General features: G+C 40.5%; 2 protein-coding genes across 2 annotated transcripts; one reads left to right on the top strand and one right to left on the bottom strand.

Moving 5' to 3' along the window:
* Positions 1–576: 576 nt before the first annotated feature.
* LOC131138633 (5-hydroxytryptamine receptor 4) lies at positions 577–4,006 on the top strand. The gene is made up of 2 exons (XM_058087729.1): positions 577–620; positions 2,923–4,006. The coding sequence occupies exon 2, from the start codon at positions 2,936–2,938 to the stop codon at positions 4,004–4,006; it is 1,071 nt and encodes a 356-aa protein (XP_057943712.1). The 5' UTR covers positions 577–620; positions 2,923–2,935.
* A 677-nt stretch (positions 4,007–4,683) lies between these two features.
* adra1d (adrenoceptor alpha 1D) lies at positions 4,684–13,205 on the bottom strand. The gene is made up of 2 exons (XM_058075683.1): positions 12,069–13,205; positions 4,684–5,513 (listed from the first exon to the last, which is right to left on the bottom strand). The coding sequence occupies exons 1-2, from the start codon at positions 13,012–13,014 to the stop codon at positions 4,993–4,995; spliced, it is 1,467 nt and encodes a 488-aa protein (XP_057931666.1). The 5' UTR covers positions 13,015–13,205; the 3' UTR covers positions 4,684–4,992.
* Positions 13,206–20,387: the final 7,182 nt, after the last annotated feature.

Raw genomic sequence — 20,387 nt, 5'->3', positions numbered from 1 at the left:
GTGAGAGAGACAGATGTAGAAGATAGGGTTGGATGGAGGTGATTGATTTGCTGTGGCGACCCCTGAATGGAAAAGCCCAAAGAGAAAGAAGAAGAACACCATGCAAGTGTAACTATGAAAAAATTCTGCTGTTTTGAAAGGTTAAGTCCTTAAAATACTCCTGGAGGATTATTATTACCTAACAGGTGAATCATTGCAAGGCATTTGCAGTAATTGATAAGAAGATTAAACAACATTTAAAATAATTTACTGCTTTAATACTCACATTTTTGTGATGAAAAGTGTCAGTCTCAGCTTCATATCTTAGAACTACTGGATTCTTCACAGCTGACACTGACAGAAGTGCCCGTGTGTTTACGTTTGTTGTAACTGTGAAAAAGGTTGACACATTCACTAGTTTTGATTAAAAAAATATCAAAAATCTTCTACTTTTTTAAAGTCATTGTTACCTCTATGCTACAGTCTTGATGACCACCTCATTTGAATGGTTTGGTATCATTGTGTATTTTTGCATTCATTACAGCCCACCTCTCACACGTGCAGCTCGTGTCTACTCGACACAGCTTGACGGACTTGCTTTCCATAGCGACATGAGGACGGATCATCTCTCTTGCACACAAGTGAGTGATTTTGCTTTTTAATTTTCCTCACATGTTTCCTAAAATGTTATTGTACTGCAGATATATTTATTTGTATTTGCATTTGATCTCATTGTATTTATTTTAGTTTGTAACATCCATAAAACAAACATTACTAAACAAAAGCTTTAAACTCCTCCTATAAACTGAAAAATTATGAAAATCCAAATGAAGAACAATTTTAAAAAACAACATACAAGAATAGCATTTCTTGATAAATACAACGTAATGAAAATCCAGAGCCTTTTTGAGACACTTTGAGGATTATTTCTGGATAATGCCAGGGAAGATTAGATTTAAAACTGTGCATGGATTTTCATTAATTGTAGAAAGGATAAGAGGTTGCCCTTTACTGAAGCTGCCTTTTGTCCTCTGAAGTGGGACCCAAGATTATCTAAAGAAAATATCACTGTCTCATAATCCTGCATGATTAGCATATTTAATAAATACTACTACTAATAAAAAGAAGGAATAATAACAAATGGATCGGTTTTGTTTAAAAAGCTAAATTTGGTGGTTGTCATGAAAGTGTCACTTTGCCATTACTGCATTGTCCCAATGGTCTTCATTAAAATCAGTTGCGAGTCAGGCGAATCAGGTCCCTCTTCGCATCATTTCAACTGCAATTCAAATATTCTCTCAGGTGTGACCTGCTGTACAACCATTTTTAAGTGTAATATGTTCATAACATATCACAGGGTACAAAAAATTAGAATATACTCCAAACACTTTGACAATGAAGGTTATAGAAATTTCATAATATTAAGTATGTTGGTATGTTTATTTGTTTCAGTTAGATGAAGGAACATCATTAGGTTACGTTTGCATAATTCAGTATATCTGAAAAGGAGTAGGAAGAAGCAGATCTTATATTTAATCCTACCCCTCCCCCATGTCTAATGCTGTTTATTCATTGGCACCATAACCTTGACTTTTTGACATGTATAAATATTTAGCTTTTTGACATTTGTCATTTACATTTTTTCCACTTCCTGTAAGGATGGTGTTAAAATAAATGAATGTAAATTCAATACTTGTCCAGTTCTTTGGTGTCTTTAACAACAAATACTTCCTCAGGTACTCCATTGAACTTGATTTTGCAGTTGGCACTCCAAGTGTGTTGAATTTTGCCCTGCTTCTGTGGGTCACGTTCCTTCTTGGCAATGTCATCATTGCGGTTTGTCAGACTCTCATTGATTTAGACATTTGATTTCTTTCAGCTTATTCCTCTGCTTTGTAATGATGACAGGTAGGACATAACGATTGGTCCACAACATCGACATCCACTGTATATCGATGTATATTCCAACTACAATCCAATCCAACTATGCTCATCTGTGTTCAGCAAGTTGACATTGGATGGCTGGTCACCAGCCAACCACAGGGCACATATAGACAAACAACCATTCACACTCACATTCATGCCTATGGACAATTTGGAGTCTCCAATTAACCTGGCATGGATTTTTTTACCCGCACGGGGATAATATCCAAACTCCACACAGAGATGCCCAAGCGGAGATTCAAACCCAGATCTTCCCCTATGTGGGCAACATGCTAACCACTCGTCCATTATGCGGCCCACAACTGAATACAAAGCGCCGAAAATGAGCATGTCCCTGTGTAGGTTGTTTATGTTTCCTCTCTGGGCTTTAGTTTCCATTTGGATGCTCTTATTTTGTATTTAACTTCCTGCTTTGCCTGGTTTTCCTTTGTTGCACTTATGACCCACACCTGTCCCTAATTTCTCCTGTGTCTATTTAGTTCAGGTGTGTGCTTCTCCCGTGGTGGGATCATTCTGTCATGGTGCCCCGCCCCGCTTTTACTCATGTTTTAACTGTGTATTAACGAATGAATGTTGTATTTTGGTGTGTCTTCTACTCTGTTTACTTGCTTTATTCAACTCCATTCTTCTGTATTCTTGAGAATTTTGAAAAGCGCTATACAAATAAAATGTATTATTATTATTATTATTATGGTGTGCGTAGTAGGCTCAGTAGGTTTGATCCCAGGATGCAGAGAACAGGACCAGATGCAGGTGAAAAGTGTATTTTAATAATGATTGCAGCAGCAGGTTACAGCGACTGGTGAAAGCAGATTGACAATCGATTGATCGATAATGACCCACAACTGGAAAAGCACACACTTGAACTAAATAGAAACTAAAGCCTATAGAGGGAACATAAACAAACTGTCACATGTGAACCTACACAAGGCGTGACGGTCCCCTTTAATAAGATTCTGATGGAGTCTCCATCTAATAATGGTGTCTTTATTTTCATAGGTTTAAAACCAAGATGGACAACACCAGCTCTGAGGACGATGCCAACACAACCCTTCAGATTGATCCACAGTCCTGCGCCATGTTGAGGAATGAGGCATTTCGTGTTGTTCTTTATGGATTCTTCTTCATCGCTATCATGTGCACAGTGGTGGGCAACTTCCTTGTCGTCGTATCAGTTGCCTACTTCAAGCAGCTGCAGTCACCCACTAACTTCTTTGTCATGTCCCTGGCTGTGGCGGACTGTCTGGTGGGCCTGGTCGTGATGCCCTACAGTATGATCCGCACTGTAGAAGGTTGCTGGTACTTTGGTGCCCTCTTTTGTCAGCTTCACTCGAGCCTCGATGTCATGCTCTGCACCGCCTCCATATTTCATCTGAGTTGCATCGCGTTTGATCGCTATTATGCTGTTTGCAATCCGCTAGTTTACTCTTTAAAAATGTCCCAGAGTCGAGTAGCTTTCCTTATTGTGATATGTTGGGCTGTTCCCATGCTAATCTCATTTGGTCCCATTATGCTAGGCCTCCATATTATTGGTGTGGACATCGCTCTCCCTCAAGATGTATGCGTATTCTTAGTCAATCGCATCTATGCTGTAATGGCATCCTTGATAGCCTTCTACTTGCCCATGGCTATCATGTTGGTTGCCTACTGGAAGATATTCAAAGCGGCCAAACGACAAGCAAGGCAAATCAGCGCCATGGAAAGCCAGATGGCCGCAGGTGTAGGGAAGGATTCCAGCAAGAAAAAAAAACACCGCAACACGATGAAGAGGGAGCGTAAGGCAGCAAAAACCTTGGGTATCATCATGGGAGTCTTCCTCATCTTCTGGATGCCCTTTTTTACTGTCAACATTGTGGACCCCTTTATTGATTACAGCACAGAAGTGATCATCTGGGACATATTTTTATGGCTGGGATATATTAATTCATCTCTAAATCCTTTCCTGTACGGTTTCTTTAATCGCTCTTTCAGGAAGGCATTCCTCATGATTATGGGCTTTAGGATATGCCGACCTGGAATCTCCCCTGGGATGGAACTATCACACACCAGGAAAGAAGCAAATGACAGTGCAGATAAACAATAAAATAAAGACTCTTGTAGCTGACTTCGGGCGGGAGGCGAGGTACACCCTGGACTGGTCGTCAGTCATTCGCCGGGCACATATAGACAAACAACCATTCACACTCACATTGGAGTCTCCAATTAACCGAAATATTGGAATATGGGAGGTACCCAGAGAAAACCCACGCACGCACGGGGAGAACATGCAAACTTGCAACGCAGAAATGCCCACGCGGAGATTCGAAGCAATGCAGTTATAACAAATAGTTTTTGTAAAGAAAACATTGTAGTGTAAATGTGTAAACAAAAACACACCAAAACAAATAAACAATGGGTTGGACGCCACGGCTTCCGTCCGCCCAGGGGGCGTCTTTCAAGACACTGGTGGTATAGTAGTATAGTATAAGTATAGTCGTGTTCTATATATAGTCTGATTTCATTTTATCACAAGGTTACTATATGGTTAACACTGACAATTCCATGCTGTCACTTTTAGCTTGAAGCTAATCCATGAAGTTAAAGCATGAACATGAAGTGTGAACATGATGAATTTAAAAATTCAAATAAATAAAAAGATGGCTGCACTGCATTTTTTAAATTCAGCTTTTAATGTGCACTTTATCAGAATCAATAATATTTTTTTTAATGAAAAAAAGGAATTTCACAAAAACACTATTCAGTTTAAGTATAAAGGTACATTTTGGTTATTTTGCCATTTGTTAACAAGAAAGTTGTTTGTGCTGGGACCATCATTTGTTCTCCTCTCCTATACACAGAGCGACAATAACATTATCAGTGCCTGCACATTTAATTGGATACAATACAAAAGCTAAAAAGGGAGCATTATCATCTATGTAAAGGCATCAAATTCCACACAGCTTTCTCGTTAAACTGTGCAAGTCGTGACAGCGATGAGGCCTCTTTGTGTATTTTGTATTCTGAATGATCATGTGATGTTGGTCCAAAAATGGTCCCATTAGAATAAATAAAGCATCCTCTTGTGGCACATTAAATGTCAGTCTCCTTCAGGCCGTAACAGTCAGCCAAGTCGTAGATGCGATAGCTGCTCTGCTCACACACGTTGTAAATCCCCATGGAGACTGCGTCAACCACAGCAGGTGTTCCTCCTCGTCCTGCGCCTCCTTTGATTTTATTCGACAGATTGTTCACAGTTTCTTTAAACTGAAAGGAGGACTTCCGCAACGGCGGAAACAAGTTCCATCTTTTCAAGCTTCCCCAATGCTTGCTGAGCAAAGAGCTGCCACAGGACTCATGTGGGGCATAGCCGGCCTCGTGTTCTCTTCTTTGTTCCATTCCCCTGACAGCAGAACGCCATTTCTGGTCATAGAAGCGACGGAGAGCCCTCCGCCTCTGATGACAGCGACACCGGAGGAGGCGGGTGAATGCTCGCTGAAACTCTTTGCTCGAGCAAGGGTAGATCATAGGGTTGATGCAGCTGTTGAAGTAGCCCAGCCAAAAGACCACTTTAAACACCGTCTCTGATGGCTTCATGGCTGGGAAGAAGGCTCCTGGAAGAGAGGATACACATATGAACACCAATGGGAAAGACAAAAAAAGTTGTCGACAGTTGAAATTGTAACTGTTATCGAGACTCTGCAAATCTGCAACTGTGATTTTTCTTTTTTGGGGGGATGCCAACACAGAAGAAAAGAAAGTAAAAGACTGATGAGAACCACAGAACTGCAAATTGATGTCAGATATTAGCTTTTTTGCTGAATATTGTCCACCTGTCAAATCGCACTTTTATGATGATATCGGGGCGATAATTATCGGCACCGATAATTATGGGACATCCCTAATTATTACATTCATTCATTCATTCGTTCAGCCTGCGCCTATCCTGGAGCCTATCCCAGCTGTCTTCGGGTGTGAGGCGGGGTACACCCCGGACTGGTCGCCAGCCAATCACAGGGCACATATAGATAAACAACCATTCACACTCACATTCATACCTATGGACAATTTGGAGTCTCCAATTAACCTAGCATGTTTTTGGAATGTGGAGGAAACCGGAGTACCTGGAGAAAACCCACGCATGCACGGGCAGAACATGCAAACTCCACACAGAGATGGCCGAGGGTGGAATTGAACCCTGGTCTCCTAGCTGTGAGGTCTGCGCGCTAACCACTTGCCCGCCGTGCCGCCTGATATGTGTTGTAAACAGCATATTTTTAATATTGTTTTTTATGACCGGGAAAACCCTAACCCTAACCCCTAACCCTAACCCCTAACCCTAACCCTAACCCAGGGGTGGGCAAACTTTTGGACTCGGGGGCCGCATTGATTTAAGAAAATTGACGGGGGGGGATCAGACTATATATTTTAAGTGTCATGGAGTCTGCTATATATATACTTTGAGATCATTTATTTGATGTAAAGTGCCTTATAATTTAAATTTTAATAATAATAATACTATTATTATTATTATTATTATTTGGTTAATAATAATAATGATAATTATTATTCTAATTGTTATTATTATTGTTATTATGATTATTATTATGTGCTTGTGTCCCTTTTTTCAGGATCAAATAACGAAAATTGATAAGTCAGCTACTTCAACCATGAAAAGGTTGGCTCAAGCCATGATGCCAGGTTGTATGTTGAGTTTAAATGAAATACTTTGGAAAGAACGGGCGGGCCGTATTCAAACACTTGGCGGGCCGGATGTGGCCCCCGGGCCGTAGTTTGCCCACCCCTGCCCTAACCCCTAACCCTAACCCCTAACCCTAACCCCTAACCCTAACCCCCTAACCCTAACCCTAACCCTAACCCTAACCCTAACCCCTAACCCCCTAACCCCCTAACCCCCTAACCCTAAACCCTAACCCCCTAACCCCCTAACCTCTAACCCTAACCCCCTAACCCTATCAGATATCGCACTTTTATGATGATATCGGGGCGATAATTATCGGCACCGATAATTATGGGACATCCCTAATGTGGTCAACTTCCACTCATGCACTCCAAATCATTATTCAAAGTGGGATGAGTTTTTATTTTTCATATAGCAGTCTCTCTCCAATTCTAAATTATCTTAAAAAATGTTTGTTTTCAGTCATTTAGTGTGAAATATTATGTAAATCTAGCCTGAAAGGCTCTCCTTACGCCCACAGTGTCTGAGTGCTTAACAAAGTAGTCCTGACTAAAAGCCAAATGGTATTGGAATTTGGAATAGGTCAAAGCACTTTGTCTACATCATCACCAACAATAGGCCTGACTGACGTAAATAGCTGATCAAAGTGCCCGCCAGGCCTCCAGGCAAAAGGTTACTAATTGATGTGTTTTTAAAATCCTTCCCTTGCATCCATCAATCCTATGAACTCGTAGGAAATAGCTGGAAGACAACTGCCTTTGGTACTGAATATTCCAAAAACCTGCTTGTACCTGTATGGAACTCGTGTTTAAATTTACCGCCTCCTAAGAGGTCAACGTTTGTGGTTAACTTAGATAACACCATGATGATTGAGGAAAAATATTTAGCAACTCAGAAAATAGATTTTGTTAACAGCTTCAAGAACAAGAACCGTTTTCATGCTCTAGAAGGGTGAAACTGGTAGCATATTAAAAAATCCTGACACCATATATTTGTAACTTGGCTACCATTGCACAAAAATGGTGAAGATCTGTGAAAAATCCCTAATGTGTTGCCTAAGCTATTAATTATCAGAAAACACAGCATGGTCTCGCCATTATTAAACCCTAATTTTCACACAGCTCAATGGACTCAAAATAACCACTGTAACTTTAGAGCATTGACCCAAATCACCACCAAATTTGGTACACATATTTACGAGACTGACAATTACATGTGTGTAACATTTGAGCAAGATTAATTGAAAAATGTGGCCTCCGTCAAGCAAAATGTACTTTCTGGGACTTCACAACTTCCGATGGTAAACCTTTAACCATTTCTATCCAAAGCATTTGAACCACAACCCATCGGAGTTGCCACATCATTTATAGCCTAGGCTCCCAAAAGTGGGGTACAAATCAGCATGGGTGTATGTCAATAAAAATTAAAAACAGTGTGACTGCATTGGTGTCTGAAAGCCTATTTATATAACACTAAATTATGCAGCGCTCTTAAATGCCTCATCATGTGAACAGCCCCTCCACAGCACAGGGAGTACAGTGCCATAGTATTATCCAGCTCGGAGAATGCAGTTTTGCAGGTACGAGCATGAAACAAATATTCATTTTCTATTACTTATCCTCACAAGGGTTGCGGGGATGCTGGAGCCTATCCCAGTTGTCTTCGGGCGAGAGGCAGGGTACACCCTGGACTTTTGGCTTTGGAGTCACCAATTAATGTTTTTGGAATGTGGGAGGAAACCGGAGTACCCACACATGCACAGGGAGAACATGCAAACTCCACACAGAGATGGCCGAGGGTGGAATTGAACTCGGGTCTCCGAGCTGTGAGGCCTGTGTGCTAACCGCTCATCCGCTGTGCAGCTCTGAAACGAATATAAATATCCATAATAGTGATTAAATATCCATAATAGTGATGATGTAAAATCCTCATTATGTATTCGCTCTCCATGCGACCGCCCCTCCCCAGACTCACTAGCTGCAGCTGTCTGTGTGTCAGGGCTGTACATTGGAGCACTGGAGCACTAAAAAGCCATTTTCTTTCATTTGTATTTTTTGATGAAATGCTTTTTTTGTCATGCATTTACTGTGTAATCCTCACATGAGGCTTGTCGCTGGAGCGCACCTTCTCAACCTGGTGTGTGTGCACAACTGTGGAAACGCGTATCCAGCCTTCGCTTAGCAGTGATAGTGATATGATAACACAGCATGGACACTCCCCTCTCTCTGTTGAGTATGTAAACTAGGGATACCCACAGCCATTTGTGGACCACATTTTTTATGGGCCTGTAAACAGCACATTGTTTATTACATCTTTACAACTAGAAATCTTTACAACTGGAAAAAAAGCACACACAATACACATATAGCTGAATAATAAACAATACATCTGAAACGTCTGATGAATCCATGTCAATTTCAGACTTAATGTACATAATGTATTTATACCCCGGTTTATACCCCGCCCATTCCCAGTACAAACAGGAGTATGGGTACAGTAATTTAGATGGGTGAACAGATACGTGTATATATAGTGGTGTACTCACTTATCCCTAATAATTACTAATGAAATATACAGTCAATAAAATATTCTGAGTAAAATGGTTAATTTTGTACTTTTGTACTTTTTTAGCCTGTAGGAGTAGGTACATGGCTTCAGGTCAAACATCTGAAAGGGTAGGGGATTGTGAAAAGTTTGGGAACTACTAATTATGGATGTGAAAGGGTATGTGAAAATTGCGGTGCCCTAATTTTCCCAATAATCTTTACAATAGAAATGCAAAAGCATGCATACTGTCAGTTTGGAGGGTTTTTTTCAGCCAAGACACTTTTACAGCTTGACAACACACCTGTTACTTTTTGTTGATGGAAAACATACAAAAAGTAAACTTGGAGACTAATATGGTACATGAGTGTAAACTGCACCTTGTACTATCCATCTATCCATTATGGGTACCCATTACCCTGTTCATTTGTTTCATTGGTACAGATAATGGATGAATAAATGGCTGGATGGATGGTCATGGCCAATTATTCTATTTAGGGTCACAGGTGAGCCGGACTGGTCACCAGTCAATCACAAGACAGGAACAGACAAACAAGCATTCACACTCACATTCACACCTACAGACAATATAGAGTCTCTAATTAACCTAGCATGCGCTGGGAGAACATGCACTCCCAGAGATAATTATTGGACCCATAGGTAATTCTTGTTCTTGTTGTGTTTTTTCCATTAAAATCAGAGTTGAAATGTACGCCTCACTCCCCTCTTCCTTTCCCCAACTCGTTATAGACCCCCACCTGCTTAGAGTCCCTGTCTGTCATGATGGCAGCCAGCAAAAAGGTCTTGAAGGTCCCCTGTTATGCAAAATTAACTTTTTAATGGTGTTCTAATAGTAAATATGTATCCCAATAGCCTGTTTGTGACGTGTGTGCCCACCACATCGCGTGGCATAATTTTGTAAAAAGCAGGCTTCACTACATATCTTAAAATAACACACTGCAAATTTACCCTTACATTTTTTTGCATTCACATAGCTAAGATACTGTTGCTAATGTTTGTGTCCTCCTGACCCAATCTTGAATGTTACATTGTTGTGCAGTATAAGTTACAGTGTGCAGTAAAACATTGATTTGTGTCCTTCCTGGTTAGCGTGTTTTTTTGGATAATATTGAATATTCACGACAAGATTTTACCCCAGTTTGCAAAAATTTTCCTATTTGATATGAGAAATACTACAATACAAGAAATAACACATAACAAAACAGGAAGAAGTTAATTTATCCCTTCCTTTGGTCACTTATAAGCATTTATATTTATTTTGTAAAACTATAGAAACGTGTTTCATCTTAACATTTTTAGCTTTCTACAATGTATTAATTGGATTTACATTATTTACAATGGGGAAAATTGTGTTGATTGGGTTAGAGTATGTTTTGGTTGGAGTCGGATGCTAACCAAGGTTCCACTGTACATGTCAAAAATGGACCCCCCCTCCCAAACTATCACAAACTATTGTGGGATCTCTGAGACTCAACTGATGATAATCATAATCAACCAACACAAGCTCAATAAGTACGATGGTCCTAAAGCAGATCTATTCAACAAAATTGTTGAATATAATTGTTGAACATTTTCAGAAAGCACACACACACAGCTGTACTACCATGCTATACAGTGCTAGCCCCCGTAGTTTACATTAAAAATCTCTAACGGGCAGTTCCGCCAACTTTCGCTGGTGTTCATCGCCATCTGAACACGTTTAATTCGGGAGGAGGTAGTTTAGATCATGGGCTGTGTTCGAAACCGCATACTACTCATACTACTCATAGTAACGCTTTGTGTATGCAGTGTGTCAGTATGGCAGTATGCGATTTTTGAGTATGTTTTGCATACTGCATTGGCCAGAAATGTTGAGTATGTATCGTCAGCTTACTATTCATACCCAAATTACCCTGGATGCAACGCAACGTGACGTCACCGCGAAAAAAAAAACGTTGGCTGAACACTGAGCAGCAGGATGGACCAAAAGGCGGTGTTAAGCAGGATATATCATGAGTTGGTTCGCTACTTGTTTTCAAAGTAAAAGCAGTGATTTATCACTATGTTTTTTTGTATGAGAAAAGTAAGGGAGTGTTTTATTTTGTGAAAATAACCGGAAGTGCGTTGCTCACTTCAGCTAGCTTAAATTTATAAAACAGTTGGTATTTGGACAAATAAATGGCACACTTGGGATCTAAACGACCACTTTCTTGCCTGATTTTAAAAAAAATCTCAATAAAGTTATGTATTTAAGGAGTTTAGAGTTTAAGTGAAATCAGCTTCAGCCTGTCGATTTCGGCTCGGGTAGGAGCGCAATGCATTGTGGGTTATCATGTAGTACGCTGTAGTGTAAACACTTTGCATACTGTCTGAGGGATTGAGTATGCAGTATGGAGTGTGGATAGTATGGGGATGTTAGTATGTAGTAGTAACAAAGCATCAACACAACACAACTTCCCCACATAAACGTTTTCATTCATTTCATTCACAGAATGTCAATTACCATGAGATTCTGCGTTTCACAGTAAATGAAATTTTTATTGGCGAATTCTGCAATTCTGTTAACGGAAAAAAAAAATCATAGGGCCTACATGCTGTGGTACACGTGATGCGCAAGGTATACCGATATAAAATTATCCTCCAACCATATTAGTCAGAGATCTTCAATTTGACAGGAGTAATCTGCTGCCTTTAAGGACCGACTGTCAAAACGCATGTCAAATACAGTGTTGTAAAAATGTAACTTTGAAATGGCGCATCTGAGCCAGTTACTCATGCCACGTCCAGCCCGTGTGCCACCAGTTGAACAACTGTGTTCTAGCGGTTCAAAAAGATGAGGTACAGCAAATCTTCCCCTCAGGCAACGGTGGTACAAGTCGTTGTAAAAAGTCAGGTATCAGCTGTTTAGCTGTAGGCTACTTACCCATAGGCAGAAAGAAGAAAAAGGGCAGCCAGCACAGGATGAACATGCCCACGACGATAGCGAGTGTTTTAGCTGCTTTTTTTTCCCTGGAGAACTTCATGAGGCGCATGGAGAGCGAGCTCCTAAACGGGTGCTGCTTGCTGCTCTTGGAACTGATGGGGCGCGCATCCTCCAGCACGCTGCGGCAGTGAATCCTCAGGACCACTTCCGCTGACTTGTCTCTCTCCCGCTTCACGCCCGCTTCCAGGCTTCTGGTAGTCCTGCGGGCCACCACGTAGACCCTAAAGTACATGATGAGGATAACCAGGAGCGGCAGATAGAATGAAAAAAGCGAAGAGAAGAGCGCGTATCCGGGCTCTTCTGTGATGCTGCAGATGCTGTCATCCACAGGTTGCGGTTCTTTCCAGCCCAGAAGCGGTCCAACGGAGATGACAGTAGAGGACACCCATACTAGCACCAGTATGACCCCCGCCCTCCTCTCGGTCATGATACTGGGGTACTTTAGGCAGTGCTTGACGCCGATGTAGCGGTCCACGGAGATGATACAGAGGCTGAGTATGGATGCGGTGCAGCACAGAACGTCCACCGCAGCCCAGATGTTGCAAAACACCCGACCGAACACCCAGCAGCCTAAAATCTCTAGAGATGCGGAGAAAGGCAGCACCACGATGCTCAGCAGCAGATCCGCCATGGCTAAGTTGACTATGAAGAAGTTAGTCACCGTCTGCAAGTGTTTGTTGCACAGCACTGAGAGAATGACCAAAATGTTGCCCACAATGGCCACCAGGATGAACAAGGCGAGAAAAAACCCCAGCCACACGGAGCGAGAGTCCAGTAAGAAGTTCCAACACACTGTGCTGTCGTTTGGAAATACAACAGATCCATTAGAAGGTTCCGTGAAATAGATCCCGTTGATACTGTCGTTCTTTAAGTTTGAATCCGTCATGTTGTAGTCTTAAAATGTCTTTAATGTCTGTGCATCATCATCATGTACAAAACAACCCCCAAAAAAGGTAAGCAGCATGCATGTCCGCTTGTTTTAGTAATAGTCTCAAAATCAAATCAAAGTTCAGGAGGGTGCAAAAATGAATAAAATAACCCCGATTCTTCTCCATGTCTTGGTGGCTGTGCAGCGTCGTGCTCTGGTGGCATCATTTGGATCATCAAGTGACTCAGGCAGAGCAGGTCCGAACCTGCGGCTCCACCCACGTCTCTCTCTCTCTCTCTCACGCACATACGCGCGCGCACGCTTTTCCCTGTCACTCACATTCGGCTCTGTGTGACTCTAATTGAAAATGTAAATGAAAGGCTTTGTATTTGTTTACTGCGCATTTGTGTTGATTGTTCAATGACAGCATTTCATCAACAAGCCGGGACAAGTTGTCTTCCATCACTGTAATGTACCTAAATATGGGTATTATTAATGCATCATTGGTGCTAAGTAAACAGGTGAAAGCTTAAAGTACCTGCAGGAAAAAAAAGCCTGCAGGCTGGCGGTGCATTGCTTAGGTGCATGGGCAGGCTTGTACAAAACATAGCGGTGAAAAAGGAGGTCAAAAGAGTGGATACACAAACACAAGAGAAGCATGACGTAGGAATGAATGAATGGCGAATGGCACCATGTTGCTTGCTTGCCCTTGATGTACGCCCCCCCCCCCCATTCAACACTAAGTACACAATCTATTTCAATCTAATACAGGAGTTCCATCAAAGTTAAAGCCTTGTCGTTAAATAAGGCAGGGAGGAGAAGGACAGTTGAGTTTGCTGATGTTGTTTTGGTGTGGTTGTGTTTTTTTTGGATAAAGACATTTTTGATCGACCACTTCCCCAACACCCACAACATTGATGGGAACTGGTACGTAATGCAGAAACCTAGAACATCATAAACCGAGGACCACTAACACTATAAAATCACTTTTTTCATATGTTAGATCCATTTGGATTTTTTAGATAATATGTATGTACCCGAGTTCGATTCCCTGCTAGGGCATCTCTATATGAAGTTTGTATGTTCTCCCCGTGCATGCATGGGTTTTCTCCGGGGACTCCGTTTTCCTCCCACATTCCAAAAACATAAGAGATAAGATAAGATAAGATATGCCTTATCAGAGCCTTATCATAAGCAAGAGTACAGAATCAGTTAAGCAGTACAAAATACACAATATAGAAAAATAAACAATATAAACAACCCAAGTATTAACAAAATCAACAGTTTTTCCCAGAGTTATATACAATACAGTATGTAGATAATATGAAACGAGATGAGATATATAACCAGTCTATACACTGAGATCTTGCTAGAGAGTTAATATGAGGCATTATGGAAATACTTCACATAGAACTTACTATATTGCATTTAGAGCCCTTAATATTGCACATGGAGGTTGATCAGATATTGCACAGTGAATGGGGTCTGGAGTAACTGAGAGTGACTATAAAAGCAAGTATTACACATGCTAGGTTAATTGGCGACTACAAATTGTCCATAGGTATGAATGTGAGTGTGAATGGTTGTTTGTCTATATGTGCCCTGTGGTTGGCTGGCGACCAGTCCAGGGTGTACCCCGCCTCTCGCCCGAAGACCCTAGTAAGGATAAGCGGTAGAAAATGGATGGATGGATGGAGGGATAAATAATATGTACTAAAATCAGAGATGTGTATCTTAACATAAACAGAATAATCTGCCAATAGAACAAGAAAATGTGACTTACCAAAACAAGTAAAAATGCATTTTAGCAAGAAAATATCTTAGTTCAGGTTTTTATCCATTCTTTGATTTCTTTCTTTGATACGGAAGGTCCAGAACATAACACGTGGAAGAAGTCCCATTTCCATAATTTAGCCACCAAAACAGTGACTTTGATATACCCTATATATTGTTAAATTCATTTTTATTTAATGAAAGAATTATTTATAGCCAGAGCCTACAAGCTAACCTACATTTTCTTCAATAAAAATCTTACACTTAGACTTTACTTGCCCCTTGGGGAAATTCTTTCTCACAGATGTGCACATACATAGACTCCACATACCAGACAGTACACTTCAAACAGTGGTGAGCACCAATGTAGAGACAAGAATAGAAAAATATGACATGACAAACTAGAAGAGAACCGAAACATGACACACGCCACAGAATTATTGACATGGTGTAGTTTTTGGGGTCATCAGATGATGATGTCTTTGGTTTGCTTCGTATGAAATGCAGAGTATAATGTACTCAGACAAAGTGGCTGGGGGAGTCCAGGTACCGAAGAAGGAGGTGAGAAGAAAGCAGGCAGGCTATGGTGTCCTTAGAAGCCCCTCTTAGCTTTGTATGCAAATTGGAGGGGGCCCGTTTGTGGGGTGACAATGGACAATGGTGACAATATTTTGATTTTCTGAACTGCTTGTTGGCAAATGATGATCCAAGTTTGGTTGTCTAGTTGGTCATCCCATGTTTATAGAGATGAAATGATGCCAGATTCGACTGATAAGTGAATTTGTGCGAAGTAGAATTCATTATTGAGTGGATTGAATAAGGAACTCAAACAATGCACGATGATGAGCGAATTCAAGAAGCAATACAAGCAGTTGATGTTTGCTAAATACAAGGATGAAGAGTCTTGAACCAGTCATGATGTGCTATATATATATATCACTATACTGACAGTTACTATGGTACCCATTATGTTATTGTATGGTCATATCACCTCGTACTTCGGTATGTGACAAAAAATAATAAAATAAAATAAAATAAAATTAAGTTTAAAAAAATATATATATTATATTACGAAAGCAGGAAGTGAACAAATGTAACAGTTACTTCCTCCTCCTTTTGGACATGTGGAACTGTGAACTGATTATGTGATGCACTCAATTGTAATCTGATGCATGTTCAAATGAAATAAAACCATTACCATTATTTATAAACCAAATATTTTCATAGAACACTTAAAACCTGTGTGCAGTCTATATATATATTTTATAATTATCACTAGATGAAATAACACCCCTATAGTTACTTTTTGGATTACCCAATTTAATAGCAAACATATAGACAAACAACCAGTCGCAAATTTTTGGAATGTGGGAGGAAACCCAAAGCCGGCAAAAATGCAGAGATGCCCAAGCGGAGAATCGAACCCAGGTCTTCCCGATCTCCTAGCTGAGTGGCCTCCATGCTAACCACTCAACCACTGTGCGGCCCGGCTAATATCAGTAAACAGAAAAAAAACATTCAATACTTAAATACTTGAAAGATTCCACCTTTGGTTTTTGTAACATTGTGACTTTAGTCCCTTTTTGTTCTTCAAAAACCATACAAATTTCAAAAAAACTTGCTAATCTGTATGAAGGTGGCGATTCAGAATGGTCATTTTCCTTTTAACGTCTCAGTGGACAAAGCATGGATAATATGGGGGACTGATGGCCTTAGTAGTTCTAATATTCATAAAGACGGATTTTTTTTAATGCAGGATTATTAGATTACTGCACCATAATAGCTGCACTTAGCTGCATACTGTCGAAGTGTCTTATTGGCGGACGTCTCACCGTGTCCCCTGTTGATGTATTTAAAAAAATCAACAAGTAATCACCAGAGCGTGATTCAGTATTCATTATAGTAGGCAAATTGAGGATAAACAATCCCTAAGGGAGGTTTTAATGCACGGCTCCTATTTGGATGGATGCACTTGTAAATGTATCGTTGTAGAAAATAGCAACACAAATAACATCCTCATAAAGCTCTAAGACGCATGCATGACAAATGAAAATGTGCTACATCATTATATATTGAATGCTGTAAAATGGGTTGCCTAAATAGTGCTAACAACATATTTTATAATTGCAATCATAGGTCTTTCTTGGGTCTAATTCTGTCTTTGATATTAGAACTGGCAAAAAAGTAGTAGTCCCATCATGTATTGTTTATATACAGTTGTCCCTCATCTAGGATGAGAATAACTTTCCAAAGTGGGAATATTTTTGTCGACATCTAAACCCCTACAGCCACCGTTAGACTCCTATTATTCTTTGTTTACACCACATTGTACAGGCTACAGGATCACCGCAGGGACACACAGGACATACTTTAAGTGTAGCATGGTATCAAGCTCACTAGTGAGACTCTAAATTATTAATTCAAAGATAGTTGCTGGTCCTGGACTCACACAGTCTATTAACAACAAAACAAGACTTGCACCATATTCTATGCTGACCGGAAAATGTATGCAAACTGAAGCAAAATGTTGGCATATATTTTCAATGTGAACCAAAAAAGACTCTAACTGGGGCGGACACAAGCTAATTATACATTCATTCATTCATTTTTTAGGGTCGCGGGTATGCTGGAGCCTATCCCAGCTGTCTTTGGGTGAGAGGCGGGGTACACCCTGGACTGGTCGCCAGCCAATCACAGGGCACATATAGACAAACAACCATTCACACTCACATTCATACCTATGGACAATTTGGAGTCACCAATTAACCTAGCACGTTTTTGGAATGAGGGAGAAAACCGGAATACCCGGAGAAAACCCACGCATGCACGGGGAGAACATGCAAACTCCACACAGAGATGCCCAAGCGTGGTCTCCTAGCTGTGAGGCCTACGCGCTAACCACTCGTACCGTGCATCCCATTTATACACTTAATAGACAAAGGATTACAGGAATTTACACCTCATTTGGAGAACACATCTTTGAGTGTTTTAAAGTGAACAAAATTTGGCAAAACAAAACCTTGATTGTAAGTAGAAAAATATGGTTTCAATGTATTGTAACATAACTACACAGCTCAATGTTTGTCAAGTGGGCCAAATCACTGATATTATAGAGTTATAGAATTTACTGCTCAAATGTGATTATTTTCCTTGCCCATAGCGGTCAGAGGAATTCTCCTTGAGTTTGTGTGTATACTCACACATGTGAATGTTTTAGCAGGTCGCTTCCAAACAGTTCCAAAGGCAATTCCAGCCATTTGACTTCTGCTTCACTAAGCAGCCACCTGTTCACGTTTTCTAGCTGACCTGTGTTTCACCTTTTTAGTCTCCCCCATGTCCTTTTTCAAGGTTGGGCTTCCTGGCTCTTTTTTTTTTGCTAATATTTCAACTTTTATACGACAGTAATTAACATTTTCTGTTGTCATGCTGTTTTAAATGCATGCATTGCCCTTTCTACACTTCTTACCAGATGACAGCAGTGATTCACCGGATGTTGGTTGCCAACCACCAATAAATGATAAAAGAAAAACACCTTTTCTCCTCTATCTCACACCCGTTTCATTAGCAGCAATCCCACTGTTAGCCATTTTTTGGTTGTTTTAATGGCTAAAACCAAATACTGCAATCACATTCATACCTAAAGACAATTTGGAGTCCTGAATTAACCTAGCATTTCTGCAATATAGGAAGAAACCCACATATGCACAGAGAGAACATGCAAACACTCCACACAGTGATGCAGGTGGAGGTCGGAGTGGAAAATTAGCACGTTGCTGCACATCCAACAGGAATGGCATCCATTGTCATTAAAAGTTTGATGGCTTAAATTACTTTCCAATTCTATAATTAATATAAAAGCTATAGAAAAATCAAAGGAGACTTTCCCTTATACTTTTTACAGTCACAGTAAGAAGGTCTTACAAAAGAGCATTCCATCTAAAAAAAAAAAACATAAACACCACTGAGAAACAGGTTTTTCTCCCCAATTGTCCTTCCTGTAAAAAAAAAAAAAAAAAAAACACACACACAACAAACACGCTCATAGCAGCAGACCCCCAGGGGCTGAAATTGACAGCGTATGTTTTCAGCTGTTGTTGTAATTCCCTATGGTTGTGTAGCACAATACTTTCTGTATTGTGTTCTTGCATTGCTCTCCCAAAAATATTGGGATACAATCATACTGAGGAAGTCAATCTGTTTGCTTTTTTCTTATTCTTACACAGATTTATTTTGTATATTATTATATAGGGCTGCACGGCATTTGAGTGGTTGGCGCGCAGACCTCACAGCTAGGAGACCCGGGTTCAATTCCACCCTCAGCCATTTCTGTGTGGAGTTTGCATGTTCTCCCTGTGCATGCGTGGGTTTTCTCCGGGTACTCCAGTTTCCTCCCACATTCCAAAAACATGCTAGGTTAATTGTCCATAGGTGTGAATGTGAGTGGGAATGGTTGTTTGTCTATATGTGCCCTGTGATTGGCTGGCGGCCTCTCGCCCGAAGACAGCTGGGATAGGCTCCAGCATATGTCATCTTTGGTATTTAATTAATTATTTAATAATTTCAACATCATTAATATTATGTCTTTATTTTCCTGTAAGTGTGTTATTAAAATGTGCAGAGGGCCAATAAAACACAGCCACATGCTGTAAATAACACCCAGGCCTCAGTTTAGACACCCGTGCTCTTTATGACAGAAACAGTCTGCTGTTTTTTTTTTGTTTTTTTTGGGAAATCTGGCACTCACAAGACCTATCTGATTCCATTCATGCCCAGATTAGGTCCAGAGGCCACCAGTTTGCCCAGCTTGGGAGGTACAACGATGTTGTAGTTCAGACATGTTGATATTAAAAGTGCAGCACAGTCTGTTACCAGTTAACGGGTGTCCATCTTGAAATATTTTTCACATCAGTGCACCACATTTCCATACTAATGCGGTGAGAACACAAGACTAAATGTCACAATTTGATAAGAGCACTCTTGTCGACAGAGGTGAGCGCTGTAAACACTTGATTATGCAATGAGGGTGACAGTCCTGTGGATGTGTGTCAAACTTCCATGTGGAGACAAAGTTTTGTCTGACTTTAAAGACGAGATTTTTGACTGTATTTTGCAATGAGTAGATTTTTGCCCTGTTCTTGAAGCGTTTGGCACCAGCCGTTGACCCTTTTACAAACATCTGAGTCGTTTTGACTGTTCAAGTATGAAGTGATAGCAAAGTGCAATATGACCTGCGGCAAACTGAATCCCAACTGCTCTGCTGAGGACTGATAAGTAGGCGCAGTCACAATCTTGCAAAGATTACCATACTGAGAGAAAAATAAAGGATGGGGAGTGTGTGTTTGTGCTACTTTAACGGAAAGTAGGATACATCTAGACAGAAACTCGAATTATACACAACAACTGAATGTCACCTCTTCAAATTCCCAGAGGATTATGTTTCGTTGACTTTTGCCAGCCCATGTAACAAATGACTGAAGGTGAAATATCTTATTCACAAAGATACTAAATGGAGGAGCGTTTACAGTGTTTTTTTTTACAGTGCAAAATGACAGGAAATTCCAGGCATTTTGATGGAGGTCAAAAGCCTCTGGGCTGAGCAGAGTGGAACATGCAAGGTT

This window comes from Doryrhamphus excisus, chromosome 1 (assembly GCF_030265055.1).
Source record: "Doryrhamphus excisus isolate RoL2022-K1 chromosome 1, RoL_Dexc_1.0, whole genome shotgun sequence".
Taxonomy (NCBI): domain Eukaryota; kingdom Metazoa; phylum Chordata; class Actinopteri; order Syngnathiformes; family Syngnathidae; genus Doryrhamphus; species Doryrhamphus excisus.
The sequence above is the reverse complement of the archived record's forward strand: the minus strand, read 5'-3'. Positions and strand labels throughout refer to the sequence as shown.